This window comes from Triticum dicoccoides, chromosome 4A (genome assembly GCF_002162155.2).
Source record: "Triticum dicoccoides isolate Atlit2015 ecotype Zavitan chromosome 4A, WEW_v2.0, whole genome shotgun sequence".
Lineage (NCBI taxonomy): Eukaryota > Viridiplantae > Streptophyta > Magnoliopsida > Poales > Poaceae > Triticum > Triticum dicoccoides.
The window spans coordinates 516,498,713-516,515,902 of record NC_041386.1 but is presented as its reverse complement, the minus strand read 5'-3'; the positions used below and the strand labels follow the sequence as shown (position 1 = coordinate 516,515,902).

General features: G+C 44.2%; 2 protein-coding genes across 3 annotated transcripts; one reads left to right on the top strand and one right to left on the bottom strand.

Annotated features, from left to right (window-relative positions):
• Nucleotides 1-1,887: 1,887 nt before the first annotated feature.
• On the bottom strand, nucleotides 1,888-9,482 carry LOC119286490 (U-box domain-containing protein 57-like). 2 transcript variants are annotated; one of them, XM_037565872.1, is made up of 15 exons: nucleotides 9,358-9,482; nucleotides 9,108-9,230; nucleotides 6,900-7,022; nucleotides 6,716-6,757; nucleotides 6,492-6,580; nucleotides 6,294-6,402; nucleotides 6,132-6,200; nucleotides 5,944-6,048; nucleotides 4,243-4,327; nucleotides 4,035-4,139; nucleotides 3,824-3,928; nucleotides 3,613-3,717; nucleotides 3,274-3,512; nucleotides 2,498-3,205; nucleotides 1,888-2,358 (listed from the first exon to the last, which is right to left on the bottom strand). In XM_037565872.1, the coding sequence occupies exons 1-15, from the start codon at nucleotides 9,382-9,384 to the stop codon at nucleotides 2,140-2,142; spliced, it is 2,253 nt and encodes a 750-aa protein (XP_037421769.1). In that variant the 5' UTR covers nucleotides 9,385-9,482; the 3' UTR covers nucleotides 1,888-2,139. The 2 variants fall into 2 exon arrangements, with proteins under 2 accessions (XP_037421769.1, XP_037421770.1); XM_037565873.1 differs by lacking the exon at nucleotides 3,824-3,928.
• A 195-nt stretch (nucleotides 9,483-9,677) lies between these two features.
• LOC119286489 (proteasome subunit beta type-4-like) lies at nucleotides 9,678-11,794 on the top strand. Its single transcript, XM_037565871.1, has 6 exons — nucleotides 9,678-9,882; nucleotides 10,589-10,665; nucleotides 10,744-10,873; nucleotides 10,963-11,134; nucleotides 11,227-11,412; nucleotides 11,520-11,794. Exons 1-6 carry the CDS (start codon nucleotides 9,830-9,832, stop codon nucleotides 11,631-11,633), a joined length of 732 nt encoding a protein of 243 aa, XP_037421768.1. The 5' UTR covers nucleotides 9,678-9,829; the 3' UTR covers nucleotides 11,634-11,794.
• Nucleotides 11,795-17,190: the final 5,396 nt, after the last annotated feature.

The window sequence follows — 17,190 nt, the reverse complement described above, 5'->3', positions numbered from 1 at the left end:
CTTGATGAAGGCGTCAAAGATGCGATTTTTTCCTCGTGGCCTCCATTGCTCTCCAAGGGAAACCCTAGGTCCGAGTTTCTTCGGGTCGGACGATGACGCCACATGTGTCATGTACCCTCTTGGGGGCATTGTTTTGGAGATGGTCTTGGCTAGAGGGACCTGTGGTTTGTAGGAGGTTTGTGCTGCACCTGCTGCCTCTCCTTGTCTCTCCGGTGCCCTGATTTGGGTGGTTGAGGTATGAAGACGGTGTGTGGCGAAACTGCGATACTCTACTGCAGTGTGGCTTTCCGAAGGTGGTGCATGGTGGCAGTGCCGCTGTTGTTGTCCACTGGTGCCAATGCCCGCTCAATGGTTGCTCGAGGAAGTTCATGGCAGACGATTTGATGCCATGGTGATAAAGTGGCAGCTTGTGGTGTACTGTCTGGGGCATTGGCCATGCCTAAATATACCACCGGTGTACACTTGCTTCATAGGGAGGGACAGTGTGAGATTTTGGTGGTTTTGCCTTCTCTCGCGAGGCAACAACAGTTGGTATTGGCTCCATAAACGGTTCTTGGCGTGTGGCTGCTTGCCTGGTGTGTGTCGTGCACACTTGCATCATATTTTTTGGTTCAGCAACTGCTCGGCGAGGATCAATGTTTTTTTTTGTTTCTCTTCGCCCGGTATAGCTTTGGTCTTGTTTGGCTTTGTTTTTTGCCAGCGTGAACTTTTGTGTGCGTGTGTTAATATTGATCGTGTGCATCCTAACTATGCAAAGACCGAGTGTGTACTCATTATGTTTGTATCCCTCGATGCTATATTATGAGTCAATACAAAACGCCTTTTATCGAAAAAAGTAATCCTTTCTACTACATTACATAGAAAATCTAGCATCCACTTCAACCTTTTGGAAAAAATACTCCATTTTGCTTGCAACGCAATCAAACAAACTCAAATCCTATAGGATTCGAGTGTGCATAACATTCCAATCCTACGTTTTTTCTGTTCCTACATTTTATATTCCTAAGAATCATTTTTATATTCCTAAGAATCGAAGAAGACTGGACTTTGAACTACAAATGTATATATGTTTTGCATGCAGAAATAGTTTATGTTTTCAAAAAAGGACTTAGATCTATTACAAAGGTTCACTAGAAGTACAAATCACACAAAACATAATAAAAATTACGTTCCTTGATTTGCGGGGAAAAGGGAAGACCGAGGGTAACTAGCTCTTTCTTGTTAAAAAATTATATCCCAGCTTGTTTTTATCGAGCCTTCCCCCCATTTGGAGTATAGCCAAGTGGTAAGGCATAGGTTTTTGGTACCGGCATGCTCCCATACCGGAGCGAATCGGACCTTGTTGATAAACAACCGAAAAGTCTTCGTGCACGTGCCCTTAAGGACCAGTGCCCTGTCGTCTCTGTTGAACCCTTGAAACGATCCAACCCTAATCTTTTTTTTGAAGGCAAAGCATTGACGGTGGTTGGGCATATCGCCCAACACACGTTCAACCACAATGGGTGGTACAGTAGTGTTCCACTCCATACAAATGTTGGGCAAACACATGCGACCTATTTGACCCTAATCTTATTGTCCCAAGGAGCTGGCAAAAATCTAGACCAGAACTCATCTAATCTGTCCCGACGATGAACCTGAGGAGGATCGGTTCCCGGAAGACTGACTCAAACAAGCGTCACTCCTTCGAGGACAAAAAACTCCAACCTATCTAATAGCCGGAGCCACGGCACTAGGATTCCCCTCACCGCCAGGTCAGGCAAATCCCGTCACCGGCAGAGATCGAGGAGAGGAAGGCTTTTGCCCTAGTCACCTTGCAAAAGGGGAAAGAAAGACGTATGCATGCAGACAAAGTTTGACCATAAAGATGAAAAAAATTCAGTTGACATATAATAAAAAAATATGCATTTTGTTAATGATGTGATCACACAAACAAATGTTACTGTTTGAACTTCTAAATCTTTCAGTTTCCTCTGCCATAATCTATTCCTCTGATTTCGGAGGGAGTAGAAAAATTAGTTGCACATCATGCCTCCCGTTTCCCAAACAAATTCCCTTGTTCCGCCTAAAATGCAAATTCACTACAGAAAGTGGCCACCACATTTACAAGATGCTATGCGGCAAATAATATCCAGAGCATCATCAATGATTGAGGTTCAGGGACCTGACTGCCTTCGCTACTGACGCCTGAAGGTACTCCTGGATGGAAGAACGGAGGGCGCGATTAGGGATGAGAACACGATTTGGAAGTGCCAAGTTCGTCATCGGAGACCTATTGCTCCCGCCATCAAGCCAGCGTCTTATGGCTTCCGCTTCATAGGTAAATCCATCTGATGCCATTTGAGGATCGTTCATGATCTCCTGAAATACAGAAATTCACCACACAAACATCATCATTTAGAAATAAAGGGGGAATGTTGATAACTTGTACACACGTATAGAAGTTTCAGAAACATGTGTCCAGACTCCAGATTATCACAAATGCTGACAAAAGGTTTACCTGGAGGATTGGACAAATGAAGTGGGCAGGGCATGAGGGTGCAGGAGGCTTTCTGACCAGGGCCTCAACAACGGTCCAAACCTCAGTCAGATGAGGCCGCTTTTCCCTCGTCATTTCTACACACCTAAGGCCAAGGAGTGCTAACTGCTTGGCTTGTGTGTAAGGCCAGTCCCCGGCTGATTTATCTATCAGCAAGTGCAGGTTATCACTTTGAAATGCTTCTCTAACTTTCTTTGCGATAGCCAAAGGGGGCATTCCAGTCAAAAGGCGAAGGATAACAACACCCAGTGAGTAGACATCAGAAAGGGGTGTGAGGTCCCCAATGGTGAGGAACTCCGGATCCGTGTACGGAAGCCTTGCTGTTAGGTTTGGTGGACAGCTGCCAGGCTGGAGAAATAAGGTGGACATACCAAAGTTGTAGAGCTTGCTTCTGTAGTCAGCACCGATGAGGATGTTGCAAGGCCGGAGATCACCGTGGACCGAGGCATTAGGCTTGTGTGAATGAAGGAAGAGTAGTGCACAGCAAACCTCACCGATGATCTGTGTACGGATGTGCCATGATAGAGGTGGAGTGTCATCGGCACACAAAATGCGGTCTTCAAGGTTTCCCTTAGGTAACCACTCGTACACAAGAGCCGAAACTTCAGAGCACATTCCAACAAAGGTGACAATGTTTGCATGTCTCCCTCCTTGACGAAGAACAGAGACCTGCATTAATCTCATGTTAAATCACAGAATCAAAGCTAAGTACCACTATCACAATAGGCGAAGGCTACCTCTTGTTGAAACAAACTCTCGGATTTGGACAGCTTGATTGCTACCGTAGTGTTGTTTATAATGCCTTTATACACACATCCATATTCAGTGTCCCCGATCTTGCACAGGTCCTTGAAATGCTCTGTTGCTTGTTCCAAACATGTAAAGCGGAACTCGAGAATAAATTGAGAGTTCCTATCCCATAATTCATCCACCTGTCGAACTGCATTATCTCGTTCATGCTTTAACTGACTACATTCTGCATTTACAAATGCAGGTTATATATTGCAGCTACCAATTTACGTTTTAGAGCAACTGAAGAATGAAAGAAAGACGAGAGGTTTTCACAGTCAATATACCCATTTTTGCCTCTTCTATTTGGATGCGACCCACAGTATTCTGATTCAGTAATGCATCTATCTGTCGCACTGCATTGTCTCGTTCATGTCTCAACTGGTTACACTCTGCTTAAATATATGAAGATTACTTACTGCTGCTACCAAGCTATATTTTCGGAAAGGAAAGAATGAAAAGCAAGACAACATAAATTTTCGCAATTTATTCATCCACCTTTTTTTGCCTCTTCTATTTGAAGGCGAACTAAATCATTCTGACCGCGAAACTCGTTCACCTGTTGCATTGCATTGTCTAGTTCATGTCTCAACTGGTTACACTCTGCATTATATATATGAAGATTACTTACTGCTGCTACCAAGCTATATTTTCAGGAAGGAAAGAATGAAAAGCAAGACAAGATGAATTTTCGCAATTATTCATCTACCTTTTTTTGCCTCTTCTATTTGAAGGCGAACTAAATCATTCTGACCCCGAAACTCATCCACCTGTAGCATTGCATTGTCTCGTTCATGTCTCAACTGAGTACATTCTGCATTATATAATGGTATGTTATATATTGCTGTAGCAATTGATATCTTCCATCAATTGGAATGTAAAACAAGATAAAAGAAGTTCTCGCGAAGTTGATCTACCCAAGTTTGCCGCTATATTAAGATCAGAAAGACGTCTGAATTCAACAATCTCCTCTTCTAGAGCACATATCTTCCTTCCTTCTTTCTACATGTCGTTGCATTAACAATGTTTTCTCAGTAGTTTAAACTACAAAGTACAAGAATTTTATACATAAAGGGAAGTAGTAAACTAGCATCATAAAATCAAGAACAACAAAATGTATGTTTTCTCTACCAGATTAGAAAGAGCCTTGACTTAGGTTTTCTCTCCCACTACTAAAAGAATGGTGTGTTACTTAGTCACAGCCAATCTGGATAGTAAGAATTAAGAAAAACAAAAAACAAAGGACTAAAATGTCTTTTAGTACCAAGGAATCATAGAGTAAACTTTCAAATTTGAAAATTCTTACATATAATATTTGAATTGTTTAACATATATTCTTATGACCGAATATGATTATACTACTCCCTCCGATTATACTTGTCCCTGGTTTAGTAAAACTTTAGTACAAAGTTGTACTAAACCAACGAAAGTTGTACTAAACCAAGGACAAGTAATATGGATCGGCGGGAGTACTAAATTGATATATTTTGTACAAAAAGGTTGTTTGTAAGTAGCCGTCCCTACTATTATGATAGATAGTTTTTAGAGTTAATTGCAATTTGGACCACATAATATTACACTAGTTGCAATCTGCACTCTGTATGTAGCCATTCCTACTGCATAAAATTGCTCAGTGTTAGGTGCCTAGAGGAGAAGAATGCATGTTTGACTAAAGATCTACTTCCTCTGTTCCAAAATATAAGATGTTTTGGCAGTTCTAGCCATCCCTACTTTTATGATAGTTTTTAGAGTTAATTGCAATTTGGACCACATAATATTACACTAGTTGCAATCTGCACTCTGTATGTAGCCATTACTGCATAGAATTGCTCAGTGTTAGGTTCCTAGAGGAGAAGAATGCATGTTTCACTAAAGATCTATACTCCCTCTGTTCCTAAATATAAGACTTTTTGGCAGTTCAACGGAGGGAGTAATAGTTTGAGACTCAACTTATCCTATTAAGAGTATAATAGGTATTATGGGCCTTTCTTAGAGTTTGTGTCCATGTCAAGTCTCCTATATACATCACCCCGCAAAAAAGAAGAAGAGAAAAACATCATAATGTATATGGCAAAGCAGCCGATAAGCTGTGACCTACATGGTAGACAGAGAGGGGGATGAACAGGAGAGAGCAGAGTGAAAGGATAATATTCTAAGGTCAAACCACAGGAAGTATAAGGTCACTTTTTCTTATGGCCTACATTGCAGACGCCCTAAGAATAGAGTATCAACATTCCTAACAAACCATGTCCTTCAAACCCTATTTAAACCAATCTGTATCCCAAGTCAGTAGATACCCTTACTAACTAAGCAACCATCTAAACTTTATCTCCTTAATTCAGCAGCCATCATTCTATTCACGTGAACAGTAACTCCTACTGCACCATTGGGCCTTGGCCCAATACCCAGTATAATACTATCCAGCATGATTGTATGCTGAAAAAAAAAACATAGAAGGCACAACAAGATTCAAACAGTAGCAACAACACAAAAGCCTGTAGTCGCAAGAAAGTTGGTGCAGGCTGGAAAACAAGATTTAAGGTTAACTGGAAATGCAATCCTGCAGCTAGCAGGAAGCCACAATTTGAGTCCTGGAAGTAGAACAATAGAAAGGCTACCGTCAGTTTATGAACATGTTCGAGGAACAATTTAACAGAAGGGTATAAATGCTGGTTGCATGACTTGGGTCTTTTCTGGAAGCAGATGATGTCACCATTTTCAATCTGAAGAACGGGAGTGAAGAAAGTAAGTACTTGGGCTTAGGAGTAAGTGGAAAAGCAAAAAAACATGTATAACAAAACCAGACCTGGTTGACTGTAAAGGTATGATGAATGTCTAAGGCTTCACACATCACATTTGGTTCGAATTTGATTTCCTGAATGTAAAAGTGAGAAACTAGTGAGATATGGTGCAAAACCGTATCCATCAGACATTAGGAGTAGCAGCTTGCACTTGTGCAAAATCTGACCTCATACAATTCTATTTCCTCGTCTGCACAAAAACCAGCTAAACTTCTTAGTTTTGGGAGAATATCTAAAGGCCTTGATGAACAACTCACAAACAGCGTTCCGATATATCTGCGTGTCACATTCACAAGAACAAGATATAAGTAAGAATTTCCAATTGCTAAAAAGGAGAAAATAATGAATTTGAAGTAAGTGCTGACCGCAGCTGTGTTTGTTCTGGGTCATAGAACTTTAAAAACACCAATAGATATTCCCTGTTTAGATTTCGTGGAGAACAAGGATTGAGCACCTACAAGGAAATAATATTGAGGGAACTTCATAAATACAAAGATCACTGGATGGAACAAGAAAGGTCCTTTCACAAACAGCAAGGCCACAAAGGAAATGATAGAACTAGCAGGGATCTGTGGGCTTTAGGATCTACCTCCAAAAACAGCTTCACATCAGCCGAAAAAACCCTTCCGATCTACAAGGGTGATTACTTATATTTTAGCATGTCATGAAGAAAATGGAATTATCTTTGCGCAGGAGGCAATATCAGAACACAACATTGTTCGTTTGACATCCTTCAATAAAAAGAACATAAGACGATCACATTGCATACTTACAGATAGTTTCTTTTCTTTGGAATTCAATGGTCTGCTAGGGCGGCGTGTTCCGTTTTGCCGTCGCTGGCACAACCAGACGCGTTGAAACTTAACAGGGGTACCAAGTTCTTTTGCGAGTTCCTCCTGTGCACGATTTAACCAATCAGTATTCTGAACTCATTATGAACTATGAGAAACAATAGGCTAGAGGAATAAACAGAGAGACACTTTTATCTGCTTAAGCAAGTTATATCTAGAGGCAGCACAAAATCATAAGTACATCATTCTATCTTACAAGGAGTGAAGGTATACATCAGATGGAAACTTCAATCATCTGGATATTTTAAAAAGTTAAAAAGGAAACTTTACTCCAGGGGCAATTTTAAGTTAATAAATAAATAACACAGTGAAGGCTAACAGTAAGAAGCATTTAAAAGAATGGAGCTGGAGTAAGGCGTGAGGAATCCTCATGCATGGTTCATGAACAAACGGGTATCTTGGTAGTTTTCCCACAGTTGGCACTGTCATGAAATGGAGTAGGGTACTAGGGTCGTTAGTGATGTACTTATGACTCTAATCAGGTCTTGGTAGTTTTCCTATCGTTGACCTTTTTTTATACAGGCATTTTCAGTCCAGCCACCAATTAAACAAGCTCTCATGACCTAGGAAGCATCTAGTTTGTTACATAGCATCACCGGAATAAATCCACTGTTGACCTTTGGAAGTGATTCTTAGCAATGGCAGGTGCAACATTTCTCCAACTCCTGTGGCATTTAAGCCATTCCTAAAAAGGCCTGATTAGAGTCAATATAGCAAGCTCATGATCATTTATGTTTAATTTCTGAGCTAGAAGCTAAATAGAATTATAGAACCATGATATATAAGAATAAGAGAATTATTTATGATGCAGTGTTAAGCTTGCCAAGTAATTAGCAAATATGTAGAATCTTAGCTAAGTACACCAAGTGCAAGAGCTACTTGAGACCTGGAAAGAACCTACCACTTTTGTAGCACAACCAGAAGATAAATTGATATCACTAGACCTACATTAAGTTCGCACATTACATGAGATATTCAGGGAAGGCACAAGCTTGAACCATTCAAATTGGTCATTAACAGAATAATATGGGATGCAAACAATACAACAGAACAATCTATTTCTCACATGCTTTCAAGGGCTCATTAGCCTTCCTATATTTGATTCAGTGGAGATGAACAGACCTCATACAGGAATAAGAGGACTAGAAATTTAACCAAAAAAACACGTCTACGAGGTATTTCAGCACATAATGGAGGTTGGCATCTCATTTCAAAGATAAAAGTAGGTCCGTCTGAAGGTCAGATAAAAAGGACAGGACACAAAGCACTAAACGTTTTTGAAGGATGATTTTAGTCCGTGTGGATTGGTATTATTCCTTGATGAAAAATATATTATGTGAACCTGTCATACGTTTCGAAACAAGATTAGCACTAGAAGTGATTTCTGGAAGAATGTTCAGACGTAGATGGAAGATCTTGAGTTCCTCAGTTGGCACGTGCAGTCAGGAACAGAAACAACAGGTTGTCCTTTACTACTTTCGGTGGTCAAACTGTAATTGCATAATGAGTACCACAATAAACTAAAAAATATATGATGACATATAGAAACTAAATAAATTGCACGGTACAAGTCTGCAGCCACCCAAACCTATTTTTATACTGAACTAAAGCAAGGTGGAAATTTTTGGAGGCTGCACTGTTGATTTCCTCAATTGACTTGCATTAATTATGAAATAACACTTCACACGAAAATGGACTGAATTGTTCAGCAGAGAGAATACAGCTCTGCACACTGAAAGTAGAGCACAAAACCAGAACCCGAAGTCGCTGAAATATTTTCAAGGCACCATATATGACACCAACACAAAAATACTATCTCGCGTAGCAGATTTTTTTTTAAAGGAAAACAAAAATATGCCAAGGGACGTCAATTGCTACTTAATTGAGAAGTCATCTGCCTCGATGCCGTATAATTGCTTATATCTGAGGATTCATTCTCATATCCTAAAATTGGTAAGACCTGTTACAGTTTGGAGGACTTAGCGTCTCCAAACACTAGAAACCAGTAGGTCCGGGCACTTAAAATCTCACAGATCGATCTCTGAAAAGTAAAATTAAGGACCCAGTAACCCAATTTGTACTACAAGGATGTCGGGAGTTGGTTGAAGAACGCAGGATGTGGATATATACCATGAAAAGGATTACGGTGGTGTCAGCCGGGACCTGGAAAGCCCGCACTCTGTCGAAGTCGACGAGATCAAAATAGAAGCCCCCGCTCCCAATCTGCGACCGCAAATCTTCATCCCTCGCCACCTGGAAGAGACGAAGCCCAATTATCAGGATCGGAGCCAACCCCCATGCTCTTGCTCTGCACAGATGGCCACCCGGTTCGGTTTACCCGCGAAGTAAAGCTGCGGCCGGGAAGGGAGCAAGAGCATACCTTGATAGTTCGATGATCCTGCGCCATGGCGGCGATGGGGAGAACTTCCGCCTGTCGTGGGGCTCCCGTAGTGCGCGTGGGCACTGTTGGGGTTTTTGGCCGGCGCTGCGCGCTGCGGCCGCGGGTTGTTGCCGCTGAAAAGGGAAACGTACCGAATTGTGTTTCTTTTTTGTTGATGAGAAAGCCCGAATTGTGTACGGGAGCCAAGAAAAAAAAATGAGGGGAAGTAAACGGGGCTGGGCCTAGATGAGAGAGGGGGGCTCCAATGGGGCCTAACTGATAGCTCAGCCCGTTTAATATTTCCGGTCACGGGTCCGATCCAGCCGCCTGCTTCGACTTCTCTTCTCTTCACAAGTCACAAGGAAGAAAGGATACAGGGAGAGAGGGCCACACCACCATCCCCAGCCGCAGCCGAGCCGAGGTTTTCCTCCGACGAGCGAAACCAAGCCGCATCAACCCCCCACGCGCACCAATGGACGCGACCGCGGCGGCGGCCGGAGGAGGAGATGGGACGCAGAGGACACTGTAAGCACTCTCCCGATTCCTCCGATCTGGATTTCCCCCTTGCTTGTCTGTCTGTTCCGGTGCTCGCGTCGCCCGGCGGCGGGGCCCGATCCAGAGGCTCGACTACGGGGCGCCCGGTCCGGAGGGTCGACGCCGGCGCCCCTCTGCTGGGCGGATCTAGGGGAAGGAACAAGGGGGAGAGGAAACTAGGGTTTTGCCAGCGGCGATACGATTTAGAATGCGATGTGGGACGATGCGTTATCCGTGAGAACCTGCTAGCGGAGCTTGCTCTGCGAAGCTTCTTATGCATTGACAGTATGGATGAATCTGCTAGTTAGTCTCAACTCATGGAATATTCCAGCTCATGACGAACCAGCCCAACAGTTACAAATGCCTTTTACATGCATTTATTTGTGTGAACTTGTTATCACATCTTGTTGTCTGATTTTTTTTTACTTTGATAGAATGGATGCATTTTTTGGTGTTAGTACAGGAGCTTCTCATCTGTATCAGCTTATGTTAACCAGCCCAACAGATTATTCTGTAATTGTACAAGATGGTCATAACAATTGTGTGTGTGTGTTAATTGTTTTTCTTTATCAAAATACATTCATTGGCCAAGTTGTCCCCTTAGTGTGCACCGGCACTTTTTTCATGGTGCTGTTGTGTCTTTCAGTAAATTTGTACATGCACGTGATTAACTCATGATGCCTTATTGCATCACCAGGAACCCTTATGTGACTGGTAACTCGGTGATTGCAATGAAATACAAGGATGGTGTGATCATGGCATGTGATACTGGAGGTTAGTTGTCACTTCTTCTGCACAGGTAAATATAGCTCCGGCGGTATGGAAGTCATTATATACTTTCTTGTGCTGCAGCCTCCTATGGGTCAACTTTGCGATACAAGAGTGTGGAGCGTATCAAGGCGGTTGGAAAGCATAGCCTTATTGGAGGGAGTGGGGAGTTCAGTGATTTCCAGGAGATTTTGCGCTATCTGGATGAATTAACGTAAGTTGCCTTTAATGGTGGTTAGATCATGTTTTCCTTCTCTCTGCTATGTATAATCCATGTGACATCTTCATTCACTTCATTTTCAGTTTGAATGATCATATGTGGGATGATGGGAACTCATTGGGCCCCAAGGAAATCCATGCCTACCTGACAAGAGTAATGTACAACAGGCGCAATAAGTTTGACCCTCTATGGAACTCCCTGGTGCTTGGTGGAGTGAAAAAGGGCCCAAAGGGCGATGAGAAGTATCTTGGCATGGTATATTATTCATTCAAACAAACAGTACTGTTCTTCTTACTGCTGCCGGTTTGTCGGCATTTTGTCTTATGCCTATTTTTGTTGTTGTTCAGGTTAACATGATTGGTACACACTTTGAGGAGAACCACATTGCCACTGGATTTGGGAACCATATGGCAATCCCAATACTTCGTGGTGAATGGCGCGAGGACATGACTTTTGAAGAAGCCGTTAAGCTGATTGAGAAGTGCTTGCTGGTCCTGCTGTACCGTGACCGGTCATCCATCAACAAATTCCAGGTTACAACTTGTTACTCTTAGTGAACTCACTGTCGCCTAGAAGAAAGTTTGGCAGATTACAGTCTGCAGCTACTGAATTGTTGTAACATTATACTTTTGCATGACAGATTGCCAAGATCACGACCGAGGGATCAACCATCTACCCGCCGTATGCTCTGAAGACCAACTGGGGGTTTGCCGCCTTTGAGAACCCGTCCAAGGGTGCTGTAGGAACATGGTAGGCCATGAGCTTGGAAACGAAGCAAACTGTGCTGCTGAAACAGTTTCAGCCCTTGTGAGCGTTTGATCCGAATATGACTGAAGTCCACATTTGCTCTGTATGACATGTTTATAATTTGACTTAAAAGTCTTTGTGAACGTTTAAGGTTGATCTTGTCTTGTATGATGATGCCTCTTCACTCTAGGTCAATCTGGAGTGGCCGAGGGTGCCTGCTCACCGTGCTCCCTTCGACTTGTTTTGGCTGCCCTTTCATAGTCGAAACCTGTTATTTTTCTCTTTAAAATAATTTGTTCACGTCACTTGTCGGTCGTTGGCTTGTTGCATCGTTCACCAAAGATCACCATGGTGGCAGAAGTAATGATTCATGACGGCATCTACAAACTAGAGCAAGAACCAGGCTCCCTCGACAGTTGCAACAAAAGATACACCATTGCCTCCCTAATCATGATTATCTCCTTGGAAATTTGGAACATGCGTGGTGTTCTCTTCTGAGTAACATCTACCGTCAAATTGGATCATCCTTAGCCGTCTGTCATGGAAAACAGAAAGGGATGCTGAAAATTGGAATCACAACAGAACTTGCTACTCAAAACGGAGAGTGAGAATTTCAGAGAAGGCATGGACATCACCACCCAGGGTTGTTGTTCCACTATTTTTCTTCTTCCACACAGGGAAACTGTCTGGTATTAAAAAAATTGCCGTTGTTCAAAGGGTATATGCGCGTTTATGTGAGCATCTGCAATTGTACTATGTTAAGAAAAAAAAATTGCCGTTGTTCTCAACAAATGGGTAACAACTAAGCGTCTATGATCCTCGTTGATCTCTTTACCTCCCAACTCTATTGCACCTTCCATTACATGAGAGTAGAGACTCTTGAGCCGCGGCACCCGGTAGCCTCCAGTGACGGCTACCAGCCGTTCGAGCGTGTTGTCATTGGAAGGCATGGCAGCATCTTCGCCATAGTCAGTCACCATGGGTTTGGGAGGAGAACCAGGTATTGAGAGGGCTTCAGCGAGCAACTGGTGCTTTGTTAGCGTCTTTCAAATGGCCATTTGAATCTGGACCTTTTGGAACTTCTTATGGGGAAGTTGGCTTTGAGAAATCTACATCACATGCCAAGGTAGAGCCAAAGTGTAAGGCTTTCATGTGGCTTTTCCTCCGTAGGAAAACCCTTACATATGGCGGACCGCCTCACCATCCGAAGGTGGCCACATGATGACATTTGCAAGCCTTGCCTCACCAGATACAAAACAAATGATCACCTCGCCCGCGAGTGCCTCTTCTCTCGTGGTGTTTGGGGCATCGTCTCATCTTGGCTATCAATACTTCATGGGTCGACACACAGGCTTTCCATTCTCGAAGAATGGTGGAACTCGAACATTAGCAACAAGGACACGACCTCGCGCAAGTGTTCGGCCAGGTGATCATGTATGTGTCGTGGAATGTTTGGAAGGAGGAAGATGGGCAGATGTTCAGCAATACTTCCCAATTCGTGTTTGACATTGCTTATCTCGCCATGGAGAGTAAAAAGCATAAAACCACCACAATTGTGGCCTCATTAGCAGTTGACCCACCCTTAGAGAAAAAACATCCCATAGAACGCTAAACATTTTACATAATGCACTAAACAAAGCGCTTAACGTCTTTAATGATGTGCCTGCGTGACACTTCTTTACCAATCCAACTCGACATGCAAGCCCACCAGTCCAAAACGTCATCATGGATTTCTTGTGCTCGACGGGAAGATATATTTGTCAAGGATTTCTTGGGCAACACGTCTCTGGGTGCAGCGTTTCACCTCCCGCTCTCCATGCAGGCATTCGAAGAGGTACACCATCTTTAGGGTCAGACTGCTTCGGTGCCTCTTAATTCTGACTTGTCGGCCCATGATGTGTGGACTTATATTTGGGGTGCAACATAATTCAAAACAAGAAGATATTACTTTTTTGTACATTAGAGAGATCCAGATTCATCAAGCTTATCTCTAGCTTTGGAGATCTAAGTGCACTATGGAAGTGAAGGTTTTTGGCTGGCTGCTACTCTTGGACAGACTCAACACAAGGAACGTGCTAAAAAGAAGGCACTACAACATCGGCGATGACACTGATTGCCTCCTCTGTGGAATGCATATTGAGAAAACCAGTGAGCATATGGTTTTTTCTTCTTGTCTTTTCAGTACTACTTGTTGGCCTAAATTAGGGATCACATAGCCTGTCCAAGGTTCTCGGCCTGATGGGTTGGTCGGAATAAAACTACTTGGGACTGGCCACTTTTCACAGAAATCTTCTTGGTTGTAGGTTGAAGCCTTTGGAAAGAAAGGAATAAGAATCACTTTAGAGGTATCCCCCTAGCACATCTTCCTAGCTCAGAAGGTTGAAAAAAGATTTTTTACCTCCTTATGTATAGAGTTAAGGAGGCCCACAAGCCTTTTATTTCTAGCTTTGAATATCCCTCCACTAGTTCACTTTGTTCCATACTTTGATTAAACCTTTAGGTTTTTCCCCAGCCCAAAGTGGCTAGGTCCATGTGTATATGATGTACAACCATTGTTTTATTTAGTTGAAATATCAAGCTGGAAGGGACTTTCACTATTTCGGGGTAAAAAAACAGATGGAGGTGCTCTCCTCGGACGACGAGGAGCCGCAGCAGCCACCCCTCCTCGTTGAGACTGTGTGGACGAACGAGGAGTATGCGTGACACATTGAGCTGCTACTCTATCGATCGTGCTTCGACCTCGGTCGTGCGCAGCCCTCGCCGATGCTCCCGCCCAGCCGCGACATTCAAATCAGATGTCGCATCAAGGAGGAGTTGCCATCCCTGTCGTGCATCAAGGTAGAGCTGTCATCCCCATCGTGCAGCCGTCTCTGCCACGGCAAAGAGTTGGCCCCGCCATCATTGCCCTTCTGGTAGTCCGGGAGCTAGTGCACCTAGTTGCCGTCAAGAAGGAGGACCTGCCCTCCTTGGCGATCGTCGAGGCAAACGACCACCTAGCCTACTATTGGGGAACGTAGCATGCAATTTCAAAAAAATTCCTACGCCCACGCAAGATCTATCTAGGAGATGCATAGCAACGAGAGGGGGAGAGTGTTTCCACGTACCCTCGTAGACCGAAAGCGGAAGCGTTTGACAACGCGGTTGATGTAGTCGAACTTCTTCTCGTTCTGACCGATCAAGCACCGAACGTACGACACCTCCAAGTTCTGCACACGTTCAGCTCGATGATGTCCCTCGATCTCTTGATCCAGCAAAGTGTCGAGGGAGAGTTTTGTCAGCACGACGGTGTGGTGACGGTGACGGTGAAGTGACCGCAGGGCTTCGCCTAAGCACTACGAAGATATGACCGGAGGCGTAAACTGTGGAGGGGGGCGCCGCACACGGCTAACAATTGTTGGTGTGTGTTCTAGCGGTGCCCCCCTTCATATATATAGGTTAGAGGGGAGGAGAGGCAGCCAAGGGGGCGCCCCGAGTAGGAGGAATACTACTTGGGGTCCTCCCAATTCGACCTCCCCCCTTTCCTATTCCTGTTCGGAGTAGGAAGGGAAGAGGGGGAAGGGGGAATCCTATTCCCTTTTTTCCTTTCCTCCTTCCCCTTTTCTACTCCAATTTGGCCAGCCCATATGGGAAGGGTGCACCAGCCCCTTAGGGGTTGGTCTGTCCCCCTCTTGGCCCATTAAGGCCCATGTAGTTGCCCGGGGGATGCCCGGAACCCCTTCCGGTGCCCCGATATGCACCCGGTACCCCCGGAACACTTCCGATGTACGAATATCATCGTCCAATATATGAATCTTTACCTCTCGACTATTCCGAGACTCCTCGTCATGTTCGTGATCTCATCCGGGACTCTGAACAACATTCAGTCACCAAATCACATAACTCATATAATACAAAATCATCATCGAATGTTAAGCGTGTGGACCCTACGGGTTCGAAAACTATGTAGACATGACCGAGACACCTCTCCGGTCAATAATCAACAGCGAAACCTGATGCTCATATTGGTTCCCACATATTCTACGAAGATCTTTATCAGTTGTACTGTAATGACAACATACATTATTCCCTTTGTCATCGGTATGTTACTTGCCTGAGATTCGATCGTCGGTATCTCCATACCTAGTTCAATCTCGTTACCGGCAAGTCTCTTTACTCATTCTGTAATGCATCATCCCGCAACTAACTCATTAGTCACATTGCTTGCAAGGCTTATTATGATGTGCATTACTAAGAGGGCCCAGAGATACCTCTCCGATACTCGGAGTGACAAATCCTAACCTCGACCTATGACAATGCAACAAACACCTTCGGAGATACCTGTAGAGCATCTTTATAATCACCCAGTTACATTGTGATGTTTGATAGCACACAAGGTAGTCCTCCGGTAACCGGGAGTTGCATAATCTCATAGGCAAAGGAATATGTATAGGACACGAAGAAAGCAATAGCAATAAAACTTAACCATCATTATGCTAAGCTAACGGATGGGTCTTGTCCATCACATCATTCTCCTAATGATGTGATCATGTTCATCGAATGACAACACATGTCTATTGTTGGGAAATGTAGCATGCAATTTCAAAAAAATTCCTACGATCACGCAAGATCTATCTAGGAGATGCATAGCAACGAGATGGGGAGAGTGTGTCCACGTACCCTCGTAGACCAAAAGCGGAAGCGTTAGGTTAACGCGGTTGATGTAGTTGAACATCTTCAAGATCCAACCAATCCAAGTACCGAATGTATGACACCTCCGTGTTCAGCACACGTTCAGCTCGATGACGTCCCTCGAGCTCTTGATCCAGTAGAGGGTCGAGGGAGAGTTCCGACAACACGACGGTGTGGTGACGGTGATGGTGATGCAATCCGCGAAGGGCTTCACCTAAGCACTATGACGCTATGACCGGAGGAGTAAACTGTGGAGGGGGGCACCGCACATGGCTAATAAACAACTGTTGTGTCTTTGGGGTGCCCCCGGCCCACGTATATAAAGGAGGGGGGAGGAGGAGGCTGGCCCAAGGGGGGGCACGCCAAGAGGGGGGAGTCATAGTAGGACTCCGTTCCTAGTAGGACTCGCCCCCTTGTTGGGGAACGCAATATTTCAAAAAAAAATCCTACGATCACGCAAGATCTATCTAGGAGATGCATAGCAATGAGAAGGGAGAGTGTGTCTACGTACCCTCGTAGACCGAAAGCGGAAGCGTTAAGAAACGCGGTTGATGTAGTCGAACATCTTCGCGATCCAACCGATCAAGTACTGAACGGACGACACCTCCACGATCTGCACATGTTCAGCTCGGTGACGTCCCTCGTACTCTTGATCCAATTGAGGCCGAGGGAGAGTTTCTTCAGCACGACGGTGTGTTGATGGTGATGATGAAGTTACCGACGCAGGGCTTCTCCTAAGCACTACGACGATATGATCGAGGTGTGTATCGATGGAGGGGGCACCACACACGGCTAAAACAATTGTCGACTTGTGTGTCTATGGGGTGTCCCCTCCCCCGTATATAAAGGAGGGGAGGAGGGGGCCGGCTGGCCCTCATGGTGCACCCCCAAGGGGG